The sequence below is a fragment of the Trichoderma reesei genome (assembly GCF_000167675.1).
Source record: "Trichoderma reesei QM6a unplaced genomic scaffold TRIREscaffold_35, whole genome shotgun sequence".
In the NCBI taxonomy this organism is placed as follows: Eukaryota; Fungi; Ascomycota; class Sordariomycetes; order Hypocreales; family Hypocreaceae; genus Trichoderma; species Trichoderma reesei.
In genome coordinates, this window is record NW_006711182.1 from 97,851 (window position 1) to 113,874 (window position 16,024).

Below are 16,024 nucleotides of genomic sequence, written 5' to 3' on the forward strand. Positions count from 1 at the left end.
ATCGTCGGCTGTATAACGCACCGAGTGATGCAGCATGGCTGCCTACATCTTGCGGGTTGGTCTCATCTGCTCTCATGGGTGGAAAACTCAGTCTGGCACGCGTTTCATCATGATGACGGGCTGGAGGTGGAACCGACACTGGTGTATATGTCATATCGCACAAGCAGCAAACCTAGAAGTATCTGTTCTCTGATTTCTTTTCTTTTCCTTTTCTTGTTCAGGGATTCGGCGTTCCGGAAGGCAGGCTGGATATCGATATCTACATGCATCCCGTCTGATAAAGTCGGAGAGAGCGGGCTTGGCTGTGAAGCACCGACAGCTCGAGGGGTTTTTTTTTTCCTTCTTTTCCCTTGTTGTACTGTCAACATTTTGTCTTTTCTTTCGGCCTGGAACATGGGGCTATGGGATGTATCATGTCATTTGACGTAGACTTTTTTGCGATGATGGCCTAGTGCAGCGCCACGTTGCTCCGAATTTAGACGATACGGAAACTCTGGGATGTGCTTCAAGTGACATGATTGACAATCTGGGTTGACGGCCTGTTGAGCAACGAGTGCTGTTTTGCCCAGGCGGTTGGTGTTTGGTCAAGAACAAAGTGCGTAAAAGCAATACAAGCATGTCGTTCAGTTGGGCAAGAAATGAGTAGAAACCGTCGAGAGTCCCAAAATATCTTGGAGTCACTGCATTCAAGGTACGCGTGTATACGGCAAGTTCCACGGGCATATACAGCAAATTACCATATCCAAGTCCTTACATGGTAAACCCAATAGCAACCCTTTCTTTGCCCTTCAGGTTGTCCCGTCTCCGCGATGGTTTCAGGGTAAGGTGACGAACGGTACAGTAACAAAGACTCCAAAGACGAGCCCACGATCGGTGGAAGCAATGCGTCATGCTGAGTCATCGACGCCCCTCCGTGGGTAAACAGGCAATGCCCCGCCAACAGCCGTGAGAAGCAAAATAACATCATGACAGCTTCCAGCGCCTTGCTTTTGCTCTCCTGCACCGCTCCTCTCCCTCGTTGCAGCTATTCGCATTGTCCTACTCGAGGCTCGACGGCGGCCCGGCGCCCAAAATGTCCACGTACGTGACGCTATCGTCTACATCTCTCTGACGCTCTATACCTTACCTTGTCTCGTCTCCGTGTGTTCTTGTCTAACACGCTCACCTGCATCATGATGCACCTCACAGGCCAACCACCAATATCCTCAGCATCCCATTTCGCCGGTCGCTGCACCTGTCGCTGTCGACGACGATCCGACAGTACATCAACACCAAATATGACCAGCACCCGGACATGTTCCAGTATGACCTCGAGGCCATCGATGCGCTGCGCCGCGACGCCGTGAACGTGCGCGAGCCGCACCTGAGCGGCATCAAGAAGCTGCAGGTGTACGCGGGCCAGCTGGTGTGGATTGGCGGCAAGTTTCCGATTGATGTGCGTAGACGAAAGACGAGTAGGGGGAGGAGCAGGAGAAACAAGCGGACAAGATGCTGATGCTGCTAGATGAACAGATCGGCGCCGAGTTCACCTGGTACCCGGCCCTTGGCTACCACACCGACCGGCCGATGGCGCGCAACAACCTCAAGTACGAGCTCATGAATGTCCTCTACAACCTCGCCGCCTTGTACTCTCAGCTTGCCCTCAACACGCCCCGCGGCGATACCGAGGGTCTCAAGTCCGCCGCCAACTACTTTTCCCTAGCCGCCGGCGTCCTCTCCCACATTCAGAAAGCCGTGCTTCCCGAGCTGCGCATGTCCGACCCGCCCGACGACATGGACCACAACACTCTCGAATCGCTGTTGCAGCTGTTTCTGGCACAGAGCCAGGAGTGCTTCTGGCAGAAGGCAGTCATGGACGGTTACAAGGACGCCTCGATCGCAAAGCTGGCTGCGAGGGTCTCTGACCTGTACAACCTGGCGGCCGAGGCTGCGGTGAACAGCGAGGCCATTAGTAGTGCCTGGATACATCACATGAACGCGAAGCACCACCACTTTGCAGCAGCTGCCCAGTATCGTGCTGCCTGCGATTGCTTGGAGAAGAGAAGGTACGGCGAGGAGATTGCGCGGCTGAAAGATGCCGTCATCTGTGCTAATGACGGTATTAAGGAGGGCCGGGTTGCCCCCTTGAACAAGACGGTCATGGAGGATTTACAGGCCTTGAAGCGAAAGCTGGAAGAGGATCTGAAGAGGGCTGAGAAAGACAATGACCTCATCTTTCTTAGTACGTTGCTCCGCCTCGTCAACTTACGCAAAGATTGTCCCCAAAGCTGACAGCCACCAACAGATCCTATACCCCCAAAGGCAGAACTGAAGATCCTGGAGAGAGCCAACATGGCTGTTGCTCGAACGCCCCCCCAGGTAGCCAATCCGCTTGACTACCTAGGTGACCATGCCGAGCTTGGACCGGCACTGTTCTCTAAGCTGGTCCCGTTCTCGGTGCATGTTGCTATTTCCATCTACGAGGAGCGCAGAGATCGGCTGGTCAACCAAAACATCATTCAAGAGCTGGAGAACCTGACCGACAAGATCCACACACTTCTCAGCTCTATTGGCTTGCCAGGATCTTTGCAAGCGTTGGAGAAGCCTCTCGGCCTCCCACCTAGCTTGATACAACACGCGGAGGAGATTCGACAAGCTGACGCGATCAACAAGATCCAGAGGAGCTTCGCCGACATCGAAAAGCTGCGGGCCAACGACTGGGCGATTTTCGAGGAGGGAAAAGCAGCGCTGGCCGCTGAAGAGGAGGAAGACGAGCAGCTACGGAGGAAATACGGCACCAGCCGTTGGCGGCGCCCCGAGAGCCAAGCAGACCCCAACGGCGCGAAGTTCTGGGCCGCCATTAACGAGATAGGAGGCTATTTCCAGAATAGCGCAAGTAGCGACGAGGCGGTTCGAGACAAGTTCATGGCGAACAAAGATTTGTTGGAGATCCTGTCAGGGTCAAACCAGTCTCTGATGAACTACGTGCCCTCGAGCGCCCCCGTGGAAACCTCGGGTGACCTCAAGGCAGCTGTTGGGCGGTTGCGGAGCGTGTACAATGATGTTCTGCGGATGGAGAGTAGGAGGAGGAAAAAGGCTGAGAGCCTGAGGGAGGCAGCGCGGCGCGATGACATCAAGCCCGATATTCTCAAGGAGGCGGCTCGCCTGGAGCGAGCATATCCCTCAACGCCTCTGCAGACAGTTCACTTTGAGGAGTTTTTCGAAAAGCGACTGGATAAGCTGTACGAGCCAGAGCTCGAGGCCGTCGAAAAGGAAGCACAGGACCAAGAGAATCTGCTGACCCTGCTAGAGCGCGCAAACAGGGAGTTTGAGGCTCAGAAGCGCCTCATTGACGCCAAAGGGCACCGTGATCGCGAGCAAGTGCTGCAGAAGCTCAATGGCGCGTACTTCAAGTACAAGGAGATTGTGGCCAACCTGGAGGTGGGGAGAAAGTTCTATAACGACCTGAATAGGATAGTTGCACATGGCTTCCGTGATGCCGTCAAAGCATGGGTGGCGGAGCGGCGACTCGAGGCCAAGAGACTGGAAGAGTATGTTGTTTGCTTGGTAAAAAGCTCCATATCGGACTCCTTGCTGACGCTGTCCTAGGGAACTTAATATGCCGCCGCTCTCGGCTCTCAACATCAACCATCCGCAGCCTGTTCAAAACCCACCATCCGGTTTCGACGCTCAGCCTGTGGCTCACCAACCTGTCCAGCAGCTACATGACCAATACCAGCCTGCATACCAGCAGCAGACCTACCAGCAACCCTCATATCAACAGCAGCCGCTGCAAGCACAACAACAGTATCATCAGCCACAGCCAACACCACAACAACAGCCTGTCTATGCCAGACAGGCCGTTCAGAGTCCGGCCGAGGCTTCAATACAATCGTGGGCCGGAGGCCAAACGCAGCCGCCACTTCCGCAACAGAAACCGTCACAGCCTGGGCAACAACCAAATCAATCGGCTGGAACGTGGAATCCTGCCATGGGCATCAAGTTTGGAGGGCCATCGGCTGGTGGATCGTCTGGTCAGGAAGGAACATGGACCGCCGGTTCAGGGATTAGATTTGGCTGAGGTTTCACGTTCCAATGATGCCTGATTACCGACATGATGGAACCTTGAAAGCTGTACATAGTCAGCATATATTTGTGTATTATGATCTGCACATACTGGGGCTCGCCCGGTGTTCGAATGGTTGCTGATCTTGGATACATAAGGGGACTGCTGGAATGGATTACGTTTACATCGTGTAACCAGACTTGGGCATATTGATTCAGTGCGGCGTCTTACCCGATGCGAGCTTTCCCCAGGGGTTTCATTAGTCGACAGGATGTTTCTGGGCCAACGAGGGGTGAGACTTCTGGGGAAGGACATTTTATGTCATTTGAGGGGAGAGAAGTGAGACAACAGCACCCTTTGTGTCAGTTGATTGTTGATGACTTTAAAGCGAAGGGTAGCTGAGGATGACGATTTCGTCAAAATGCCTGCAGATTGCGTAGAATGGAAGGCAATCGTAGCATACCAGTTGAGGTGGTTTTCGGAGGCCATAAGCGGATGATGGTAACCCTCTGTTTAGGAGCAATGACAAAACAGGGGCGTAAGAACATCATCAGTAAGCAGAGAGGTCAATAGGATCTCTTAGAGTCTCTTACTCTCGTGACGTTAAAGATATCATGGAGTTTGGTGTAGAATTCTACCTGCGAACCGTTATATCTCGGATCGTGGCCCATGATGGCGATTTGCACTGGCGTCAGAACGGGAACATGTCTCAAACAGGTGCCTTTCACGGGAGGTCGACGGGATTACTCTTGCCTCGGCCGGATGTTTGATGACGATATAGAAGTTCAAAATCATTGCACAACCACTGTCCTGGAGTGTTACATGTTGTGGTGGGTGGTATTGAGGCTTGTATCCAGGGTATGTTCTGCGATAAACGAATGCCGATTGTGGTTTTGCAATCCCTCAAAAGCCTTGAGATGGTATGAAACTCGTTTTAGAAAAGAACAATAGGGGCTACGATTTGCATTCCCGTGTCTTCCTAACGCTATTGCGACAGGTATGTCAGCGATTGCCTGATGAATACAGTCTCAAGGAACATCTTGCCAACTGTAGCATCACTTGAGCAACACATCCTTGGAGATCAGTTGCAGTCTATTCATTCAGGCTCAACATATAAAGATGGGATACTTCCAACAGATGATAGTTGTCAAACAACCTCTTTGATCCTACACAATTTGGCCCAAGACACACAAGACGCTCACATCTCCTACCTAACCAAACAAAGAAAAAAACATCCACCAACTTCTCGAAAATGAAGCTCACCGCAACCACCATCATCTCCCTCCTCGCGAGCACCGCCCTCGCCGCTCCCACCGACCTGTCCTCCGACAGCAACACCCCCTCCGCCGTCTCCCCAGACGCATCACTCCCCACGGAAATCCACCTCGCCGACATCTTCTCCGACCGCCAAGTCGCCGTCCTCAAGGTCCTCTCCTCGCACAAGCAAGACCTCGGGCTCAGCGAAAAGGAGGCCGAGATCCTCGACACCTTCATGAAGGCCCTCCTGGACAATGTCAGCATCAACGTCAAGCAGCAGGCTCCTCCTGCTGATGGCACGAACATTACTACTACTACTACTACTACTACTGCTACACCTCCTGCGAATGTGACGGGTGGAAATACGCCTGTGCAGGGTAACGGCACTTTGATCGATCCGTTGAACGGCATCAACGTGACTGCGCTTGGGGGTCTGCTGGGATCTGCCCCGGGGACTCCCGCAAATGTGACGGGGGCTGCGGCGAATGCGACGGCGACGGCGTTGGCTATCTTGAAGGCTATCCCTGGGTTGGCGAGCTTGCTGGGCGGAACGACGGCGGGTGGTTTGGGAGGACTGACGGGCGGTCTTGGTGGTTTGACGGGATCTGGAGGATTGACGGGACTTGGTGGTTTGAACGGGCTGACTGGTGGCTTGGGAGGGCTGGGAGGACTCGGAGGACTGGGCAGTCTTGGAGGTCTAGGTGGACTGGGAGGCCTTGGTGGTTTGGGTCCTTTGGGAGGGTTGTTTGGAGGGCTGCGTCGAGGCGGGCTTCTTGGAGGAATCCTCATTCCCGGCATTCTGTAGACTCGGGGGCAAAGGAACTAGATATAGGGGGAAAGCAAGCAAAGATTACAAGAGTCAAGTAACAGACGTGAAGATGTAGAGAGTATCACAAGAGGCAATTAAGCTGGTCATTGAGCTTCGTACAGTTGCACCTCTTTATGCAATCTGAATGGCTTTGAGATATTATGGCTATTAGCAATCTGAGAATCTTACAGAGCTTTTCCACCTTTGTGAAACTTATCTCTCTCTCTCTGAATCAGCTTCCTGAGGCTTTAGAAAACTGATATATGTAAGGTATATCAGTATCTAATGATATTTCAGAGACCTTCCAGTTATAGGCTGAATAAAAAGAAGAAGAAGACGAAACAATATACCTGTAATTGTAGAGACACCTTGTGATGGAACAGGCCATATCTTGCAAGACTAGTCAGTTAATCTAGGCTCTTTGCCACAGGGGCAGGGGTAGCATTCTTGCATGCCGATTTGTGACTGACCTTGTGTACTTGTGTCTTTATCCTCATGACTGAAGTTCTCGAGAGTCCTTTTGATCATCTTGCGGTGGATCATATACACTTTTCCCCTTAGCTGCGTTACCTGCTGTTAGGAGACTGAAAGATATTACGATGCGTGAGCTTGTAGAGACTTACCACATTGCAAGGAAGATTGTAGCATTTCTATGATTGCTGAGTCGCCAAGTTGCCTCGCAACTTCTAGTGGTGTGGAGTAGCAGTCTCCCTTGAAGTCGGGCTGCGCGCCGTGTTTGAGGATTAACTCTACGGCTCGCTGGTTCTGCTCCTCTATCGCACATAGCAGCGGCGTCTTCTCGTCGTGTCAGTAAATCTAGAGGCTTCGTTTAGCCGACACAGACTCACACACTAGAACAGCAAAAACACTCGTTAGCACATCGACTATATGACCCAAGACAGCCGAACTCTCAAGGTTCACTTACGAACTATTATACCAGTGTCAGCTTTCCATGCATGGTATTGAGGGTATTTCGGGTCATCTTACGAGCTGTAATGCCAAGAAGCATTGATGAGAGCCTGGTTAGTCTGGTCAAAGGAGACGTGCAGCAAATTATGCTCACTTACACCCCCCTACAACACCAACCATGTGGATGTGTCAGTTATCAACATCATTTGGGAGGGTAGATGTTGAAGGTTACCTTATCCTGAACACAGATTGGTTAGTTCCATGGATCAACTGCAGGATGTGACTGTTCGTTTCATACTCGGAATGTATAATTCGCTTCTGCGCCCCTTGCCAGGAGCTCCTCGACAATATCCTCTGTGCCGCCTTGTATAGCGTAAACCAACGGGGTGTGACCACTGAGTTCAGCTGCATTTACGTCTGCCCCCTTCTCTATTAACATCCGGGTGATATCCGGTGTACTGGATCTTATGGCGTGAATTAACGGGGTGTGACCATCGACGTCGGCTACATTGATGTCTGCCCCCCGCTCTGTCAACATCCGGGCGATATCCGCTGCACCGCACTCCAAGGCGTACATCAAAGGGGTGTGACCGTCGACGTCGGCTGCATTGACATCTGCACCCCTCTCGATCAACACCCGGACAATATCAGTGTGCTTCCTCCCAGCGGCCATAGCGAGAATTGTCTTGTTCTTCTCGTTCAACACTTCCGTATCAGCACCACTGTCAAGCAAACGTTTTACAACAGGCTCGTGGCCTTCTTTGACAGCAGACCACAGAAGGTCACGACGAATGGTGTCTATCGCATGAGTATGAGCCAATCGTGTCAGTACGTTCGCTATATCCTGTTTTCCAAGGCAAAGCGCGTAAGAGATCGCCGTCCCTCCGATTCTATCCATGATATCAGGATTAGCTCTGGCCTTGACGAGTTGCTGAACAATATCAAGATGGCCGTTCCAAGCGGCATAAATCAGTGGTGTTCGATCAAAATAGTCCAGCACGTTGACTCTTGCACCCTCCCATGGTACTGGTGAACGAAAAGTCTTCTTGAGCGCGCTCTTGAGACGCGCTCTGAGGCCTTTAGGCCGCGCGTTGGGACCTTTGATCAACAGATTGACGATAGCGTCAAATCCGTTCTCGGATGCCCAAGAGAGCGCCGAACGCCCGTAGGTGCCGTCGACGGAATTTATAGCGATATCGTATAACCGGAGCTGAAGCCTTACAACTGATTCGAATCCAAAATATGAGCCAATCATCAGGGTTGTGAAGTTTTCGGGAAACTTGGTCTGCGTTTTTGTCCAATAAATCCTGAACCATGTCGGGACACGAACTGATGAGTCGCAGATCCGCAGCAGCTGCTCCGCAACGTCACTTTCCACCATATCGGACGCTCGAAAATGGGTTACCCAATGCTTTGAAGCATATTCCAGGAAGATATATCTGTCAAGATACTCTCCCATTTTGCTCTCCAATGTGATTGGCTCATTCTGATAGTCTGTAAAGAGTAGAAGCCATAGGCAAATGGTGCAAAGAATGCGGTGGGACTCGGACGGTTCAAGTGAGAACTTCCAGTGTCGTTTTCTTCGTACTAAAGGGTTCTCATGATGGTCGCCTAAGATTTCTGCTCGAAAGGCCATGGAGGCTCTCGTAACTAGAAACTCTTTCGCAGTCTGGTGGAGGAGATATATCTTCTTGTCTGTAATAGTGACGAAGAGGCCACAGATATGTCTGATATATGCGCTGACGCGAGCCTCAGGCCTGCCAGGCACTTCTTCGTATGACTTGTGACTGTGTTGAATGGCCAGTGCTAGATCCATTTCTGCGAGAGACAAAGGCCGTTCTGCCGCGACGACTATGTGAAGCAGCTTCTTAGTCGCTTCGGAATTGTCACTCTTCGCCAATATCTTCTCGTATGCTTCATCGACGGTTCGTGGGAGAGTGGAAATGGCCTTGCATATCTCGGACTCACTGATCTTGTGACTGATTTCTCTTTCAATCCATTCTAGAGTGAGGTAAACCCATAGGTACGTCTGGTTGGGAACGGCCTTGAGTCCTTTCAAAAGCAACCACTTCTCGTTGGCTGTGAGATGCAGGTTTTCTTGGATGCAAGACACCCTGTTCTCTATATATATATCAATCTCCCTCGTGATCATCCTTACCTCGGCATCGCCATCACCCTTTAGATGGATGACGGGTAGTCCCGGAATGTTCAGGGTGTTTATGAAGTCGTGTTTGATTTTGTCATAAGGGCGGCTTGTTATGAGAAACTTGAGGCTCGTCATCTTCTTGATGCTATTGCTTACGCCATAGAAGTGACACAGAAGTTGTGCAAGGTCTTGCCGCTCTTCGTCTGTACATTCGTCGAACGCATCAAGGATACAGACTATTTCGCCTGCGTTTTGCTGCTGGGCAGCCATCGCCAAAACATCCCACAGCTCCCAAATTCCGTAGTTGGCATTGTCGGAAACTGCTTTGTAAGATTTGAATCGTTTGATAACGTCCGAAGAGAGCAGACTGTCCTTTTGTGTGAAGAGCTGATGCAGGACGGAGCTGAGAGCAATCCTGGCACTCCTCTGATTCTCAAAGTCGTCCTTGAAAAAAAAGTAGCAAATCGTTCTTTGGTCTATGGCTTTTAGCTCATCGACGAGATACTTGGCCAAAACCGACTTGCCACAGCCGGGATTTGCAGAAACCCAGAGCATACAGGAAGACTTGCTGTTTCGCCAATCCTGAAAGTGGCGGTGGCCCATGAACCACTCGCAAGTTCCTGGGACACGGTCCGAATTCCGGTCCTTTTGCTGACCATATGGTAGCTTGTAAAGAGCCTGAAGTATCCCTTCTCGCGCAGTTCTTTCTGGATCTTTGGCGTTGGGAACTCGCGCTCTCCTATCCTCTTCATTGCATTTCAGGTAAGCAGAGGAACCGTAGCTGGGTTCTTGATACGATATGCTCATACTCAAGTCATTTTGTTCTTCATGGTAATGATTTATGATGTCACCGCCTGTGCTGATCTGTTGGCCCTGGCCGCTAAAATGAGACTGATGGCCCGTTCCACCCGGAGCAATGCGTTGATGATTGTTCGTCTCGATGCCCGATTCCATTTGGCTCAGGTTTTCTGCCCATGGGGAGTGTGGTCATGGCTTTCGACTTGGCCGTGGAGTACGATGACAACCTTGCCGCAGAGAGAATAATGATGACGATACAGAAACAGCCAAAGAGGCTGCAGACAGCGCGGGCAACCCCTAGAAAAAGTGACGCCGGCTGAGCAGGACTTACTGCAAAGAAAAGAAGATGATGGTAAATATGCCCCGCGTCAAAGAGGGGCTTCGCAGCATGAACTACCTGAACTGGTCGAAACGGGAGCCCGAGACGCCTCTACCAATTAGACAGCATATTCTGCTTCACCCTTGTCAATCGATCTCACAGAGGCTAATTGATGTACGGCGAGACTTAGAAGTAAAGTACATGCACGTATCCCTGAATACGTGTCGCGTTATCGAACCATCTATTTACGGGGCAATAGAACTAGTGGCTTGTCCGGAGCCATGATCCGTTCTGTCATTGACACATACATGATGAACTACATGTATCCTGGACGAAATGGATCGAGGTGCAGTTACGCTCTATGAGAACCCAGGAACGTTGGGCTGCGTTGGGCACAAAGGCTACGTCGCCCGAGTGGCAAAACAGCGCACACCAGCAGACAAACATATTGCTGTCTTCATTTTAAACGGACTTGAAGTTGTGATAGTTGACTCTGCAACGTGTCGTGACAGTAGTGACAGATAGCATGTGCATCTGTTTTCTACCATGCTTGAGTCGTCCAATATGCTTGTGTGCACAAAATAACAGCAAAGCGCACCACTAACACAATGTCCATTAGATGATACCTTAGCTATTATCCATCACTACAACCACGGTGTGCTACTATGATAATTTCTGGAACTTCTTCATCCATCCGTCATATCGTATCGTCCAAGTACAGCCTTCGTGACCGAGGCAGCGGCGGCCGCAGCGTACGGCTGCCACAAATCGTTTTTGTGGCTGTCAGCGTAATCACAAACGCCTTTTACGATGATGCAGGGAACTTCATCCCAGATGCCTGCCCCTTCCATTTCAAATGCAACCACGTTGTGTTGTTGAGCAAGCTGGTCCCGATGCTCGCCAGATTTCATCACCGTGCTTCCAGAGGCCATTTGCCCGACAAGTATTCGCGGCCGCAGTTCTTCTATGTGTTGTGAATCACTTGTCATTGTTGACGGTCTCCCCACCAGTTGATGCTCATCGCAGCCAAGTTTGACACATGACGTCCAGGCAGCCTCTTCGCAGAAGCCATCGGCCTGTTCATTACACAAGAGGCACGCTTGTGCGCCTCTGTGCTTATGCCTGTAAGTTGGCGGGAAAAGTTTGTCATTGTCTCTCCCAGGAAACTGATAGTTAGACTGACGCCGCTTCCGTATAGCCTCTGCCTGCAACACTTTGAGATGTGCGCATGCTTTCAGCTGTAACCGTTCCCTTCCAAATTCGCTCTCGCAAAGTGCAACTAAGCTTCTTATATTCTTGTTTGGTCTTCCGAGCCTATCAGCAGTGGTGCTCTTTGACATGAACGTTTCGGGGTACTGTTTGCCAAGGTCATACTGAACGGCGGATCTGCTGATAACGACATCGCCCAGACGAACTTGCATCGCGCCCTCGCCCGGTACGCCGCCACAGATACCGACGAGGAATGCAAGCTGTAGGCCGCAGTAACTGGATCGCAAGCTAGCTGCTGCCCCTGCAGCCGCAGCCGTGCCCATGTTGGGAAGAAGCGCCAGCACAACGTCGAATTTGCCCATACGGCCTGTTGTGTAGGAGTTCATATCCCCACGAGCACGGCCATACGACTCGTCATCATCCCATAATTGATCGAAAAGCAAAGAAACAGCATCGTACTCGAGAGGTAACGCGCAAATGATGGCGATTTGGAAATTCTCACGTCGACATGGTCGGCCTTGGTGATCTTTAACACTTTCGTGTATGCCTCCAGCATTTCCGGTCCCAGGGTGATCGCCCCGATGGCTTTCAGAGCTGCGGCCCGTATATTGACCACGGTTATGATTCTTTCCGTTTACATGGTGTGACGCAAAACGCCATGGATAATCCTGCCTCGGCGTCCCGTTGTCTTGCGGAGTTGGAGCTTCAAATGAAACGTGTCAGCTATCAGCTACTGAAACATTGTATCACAACCTGGTCTCCTACCAAAGTTCATTGATGTTGCGTGATAGTTGGTTATGCTTCCAATACCCGTGTTTATCTGCTGCCCCTGGCCACTATAATGAGATTGATGACCTGTTCCGCCGGAAGCGATATGCTGAATGAACTGATTTCCAGCGCAGCCGATATCTGCCTCCTCCACAGAAGACTCTACCTTGTACATCTCATCTATGGCATCTTTCAGCTCGGCGGTCAGATTATTGTTTGCCGGCTTGAGAAACTGTTTCGTGAATAATGCAAATAAGTGTTCTAGGATGCCCAGCATAAGAGCTTCCACAGAGTAGGATTTGCCCAGCTTTGGTAGAGTGATGCGATAACGATCCAAAACAGATATGTTCCCTATGTGCTTCTCTATGTCGGCTGCCACTTGGCTCAAGATTCTCTGTAGCATTTTTGCCCTCTTCTCGACACCAGCAATCAGAGGATAGACGGCCGCTTGAGAGGATTCGTCCCATGCTGGATAGTCACGAGCGCAGCGCAGGGTAGCCTGCGTGAGAGGTAGGTACTGGTTCACCTTTGTGAACTCATATGGCAGGTCAGCTAATTCCTCTATTTCATTCTCATAATGGGAGAGGATCGCCTGAATGGTGACAAGAGCTGACTTGATGATGCGGCGGGGCTCCATGTTGCCTCTCGTAAAGAAAATCTCAGGGGAGATGCGATGTGATTGACGAGAGCCCTATGTTCACACAGGCTCATTCAGGGACGCTGATGCATAATTTGACTAGAGTGAATATTGCATGGACTATGATCGCCTCCCGTACTTGATAGCTCAAAAGCAATTATGACATAGTTTGGAACTCATTTGAAGGCTTGGAGATGGATTCAAGAGCGCTATTTTATGGGAAGAGAGGGGTTCGTCAGATCCTACCTCACGTACAGAGGCTTATAAGTGATTCTTATGTCAGCGATGAGCAGAAGGCCAAGCGCGGCATACGCAATGTAATAGAACCGACAACCTCGAAATCATGATTGGCAAGACTCCAGCTCCAGTGCCTTGTAACATACATCTTGCCAGATAGACGGCCAGAACTGTTACAGTTATGGGTATGGACTGTTTATAAGGCCCAATTTATGTCACAGTAGAGCTATGAACTGCAACTGTGCAACTTTCGTCAACTCATTTCTGTAGGGTACGTCCATTCGAAGTCCACATGAGACGCACCTATCTACGCTCAAAGCCTGATGTGATCTGCGAAGAAGAATCGGCCAACCATCTTTACTCAGCTTCATGGTTATGGACAAGACAGATCAAGTCCCAACAGGAGTAGTAGTCTTTCCCGTGACCAGACGACTCGTCCAACATGCATGAGGTTGGCGCCATGTGTTCAGCCTCTCCCCTCATTCTCTGGCCCTAGATGTTTGGCACAAGTGGGCTTCAAGGCCGCACAGGCCTTGTTGCAGGCCTTGTGATGCATATCTTTTAAGCTTAATTGGCTCAAGGCAAGAATCCGAATTCCAGCTTGGCCGACTACAAAAGACGGCGCCGTGGCAGCTGAACGGTGTTTGGCGTCCCACGGCTCTGCTCGGAGACAGATTTAAGGACCGAGAGTTCTCCGTGTTTGTGGTGGAAAGGTGTCTGTACGATTCGCTCAAATAGGCAAGATTCAGGAAGCGGCAGAGATCCGTGGACGTGACAATCGCAAGGAGAAGGGGTCTTCTTGCTATTGAGATCGCCTTACATACTTTGCTCCTATACAAGGACAACTAGGTAGCATCCGATACGACTACAATGGATCACATCGCGGAACCTCCACCGAGCTACGGCAATCATTATCAACATGCGCTGCTTCCTCCGCCATACTACAGCCAGGAATACGCCCGTGTAGCCGTGGTTGGCGAGATGTGGACGGCAGATGGCATCCTTTCATCAGGCAGAGGACGATCGAGTATATTGTCAAGATTTTGGAGATGGATCGCAAAAGAACTGGCGTCGTCAACGGTCGTATTGTCGAATGGGAAAAGTGAGTCTGGTTCCCAACGCAGACATGGCGATGTGATGTTGACGTGCATAGATTCAGATATGTGTCTTGGTGCTTGTTGTCGCGGCTAAGTCTTCTTTTACTATCTTTCTTTCTTCACCTCGGGTTTATGGGAGTTTTGGTCACGGACTTACTACCTGTTGTCGATGTGATGACTTGGTCTTTGGTTGTACAAGTTTGGGAACACTCATTGAGCGCGATCATGTGTATAATGCATGCTGCCAGGTTATGCTCTGGTAGAGCAATGATAGCAGCTCATCCCCCTTGGGAATGACTTTTATATATAGCAAATTCAAGTCCGAGCGGCCCGCTCTTGTAAGTGCCAAGAGACTCAGAACTCCCACGTCTGTTCGACCTCGCGGGCATACGCTGAAATGTCATCCGGCTGCAGCGCGCTCCATCGAGACTCATTGGTCACGGCATCGAGATAATGCTCCAGCGCGAGAGCCGTCTGATGCGCCCACTTCTTCGCACTCACGCCGCCCACGCCTGTTGCCATGGGGACCATGAGCAGGCTGCGGATCTCTTCGTGCTGCTGCTGCTGTTGCGGCTTCGCATTGCGGACTGCGCGGTTGTGTCTGTCGACTGCGCACAACAGGCTCCAGATGCACTCGTAGACGACCTCGCGATCCCAGGTGACGCTCTGCGGGACGCGCATGGTCGGGCACAGCGCCAGGTACTTGGTGCCCCAGGTGTTCCTCGAGCGCGCGTGGAAGTCGTCGGGGATGCGCAGGAGCGTGCAGGTCCCCGGAGGAGCGAAGCCGCGCCACTCATCGTACAACTTGGCCTGGGCGGCCCTGGTGAGGGCGAGATAGTCGTCGCGAGGGGAGAAGGAGCGCGAGATGGCATCGTCGAAGCCGCCGTCCAGCCGGCCGTACGAGTTGGCGGGGGAGACGATGAGGTCGAACTCGGCCTCTACGAAGGAGAGGGCGCAGTTGTGGTATGTGATGGAGATGGATGAGAGGCGGTCCGACGAGGCGACTGCTGCCTGGAGGGCGGTGCTGTATATGTCGTCCATGCAGAGGGCGTGGATGTGCGGGATGGGAGAGGCATCTTGGAGAGCCGGCATTGGGAGGTTGGAGTATGGTTTGATGTGAGGGGGGAGGGTGCTGGTGTTGATGTTGATGCTGGTGAGGAGGATGACGGTGAGGCTGATGGTTTACTCGCATAAAGAAGTTCCCGTCGTGTGTCATGGACTCGACGCTATTATCCATGAGCAGTTGAAGCGAATGCAGGATTACATAACGCATCCTTCGTTTGTTTGTTCTTCATCGTAATACAGGGGTATCGTCGACTAGGAGAGCGGGCGGTCGGTCTAGTAGCAGGTTGTAAGCGAACTGCAAGCAAGCGTGTGATGAATGGAGCTACTCCGCAGAGAAGAGGACATAAATACTGTACGCCTTGGTCTCGGAAGGGAGACTCCATCCGAAGGACCCAACTTGCACGGCATTCGATGCCAAGAGGTTACATCGACGCCAGGAAATAGCCGGCAAGGCGGAGGAGGAGAGGGGACATGGTGCATTGCTCGGGCTTTGCGTGTGCTTTGGGTATGCAATGAGAGTCTATTCATCTTTGCCATCATGTCCGCTTGCCACTTTGTCAGGTCAATGAACTTCGATCGAGCTTGTAATAGATAGTTACATGAAGAGCTTGTGTCTGCAAAACTGTGAACCATCATCCACACGCACAAATGCTCTAGTCTCGCATACAGTTCATGCAACAGTTCATCCACTACCAACAAGTCCATCTCCGCCGGCCAACCGAAAAGAAA

The 16,024-nt window shown here is 51.3% G+C and overlaps 4 protein-coding genes across 4 annotated transcripts; 2 read left to right on the forward strand and 2 right to left on the reverse strand.

Moving 5' to 3' along the window:
- Positions 1-1,033: 1,033 nt before the first annotated feature.
- On the forward strand, positions 1,034-4,060 carry TRIREDRAFT_124132 (uncharacterized protein; the record flags this gene model as incomplete). The annotated part of the gene is made up of 5 exons (XM_006969555.2): positions 1,034-1,080; positions 1,189-1,435; positions 1,513-2,221; positions 2,285-3,530; positions 3,589-4,060. The coding sequence occupies exons 1-5, from the start codon at positions 1,073-1,075 to the stop codon at positions 4,058-4,060; spliced, it is 2,682 nt and encodes an 893-aa protein (XP_006969617.1). The 5' UTR covers positions 1,034-1,072.
- Positions 4,061-5,297: 1,237 nt separating this feature from the next.
- Positions 5,298-6,107, forward strand: TRIREDRAFT_112258 (uncharacterized protein; the record flags this gene model as incomplete). The annotated part of the gene is made up of 1 exon (XM_006969556.1): positions 5,298-6,107. The coding sequence occupies one exon, from the start codon at positions 5,298-5,300 to the stop codon at positions 6,105-6,107; it is 810 nt and encodes a 269-aa protein (XP_006969618.1).
- A 4,861-nt stretch (positions 6,108-10,968) lies between these two features.
- Positions 10,969-12,012, reverse strand: TRIREDRAFT_70377 (uncharacterized protein; the record flags this gene model as incomplete). The annotated part of the gene is made up of 1 exon (XM_006969576.1): positions 10,969-12,012. A coding segment is annotated over one exon (1,044 nt), but the record flags the coding sequence as incomplete, so codon positions are not given.
- A 2,572-nt stretch (positions 12,013-14,584) lies between these two features.
- Positions 14,585-15,322, reverse strand: TRIREDRAFT_5942 (uncharacterized protein; the record flags this gene model as incomplete). Its single annotated transcript, XM_006969536.1, has 1 exon — positions 14,585-15,322. One exon carries the CDS (start codon positions 15,320-15,322, stop codon positions 14,585-14,587), a length of 738 nt encoding a protein of 245 aa, XP_006969598.1.
- Between the last annotated feature and the right edge of the window lie 702 nt (positions 15,323-16,024).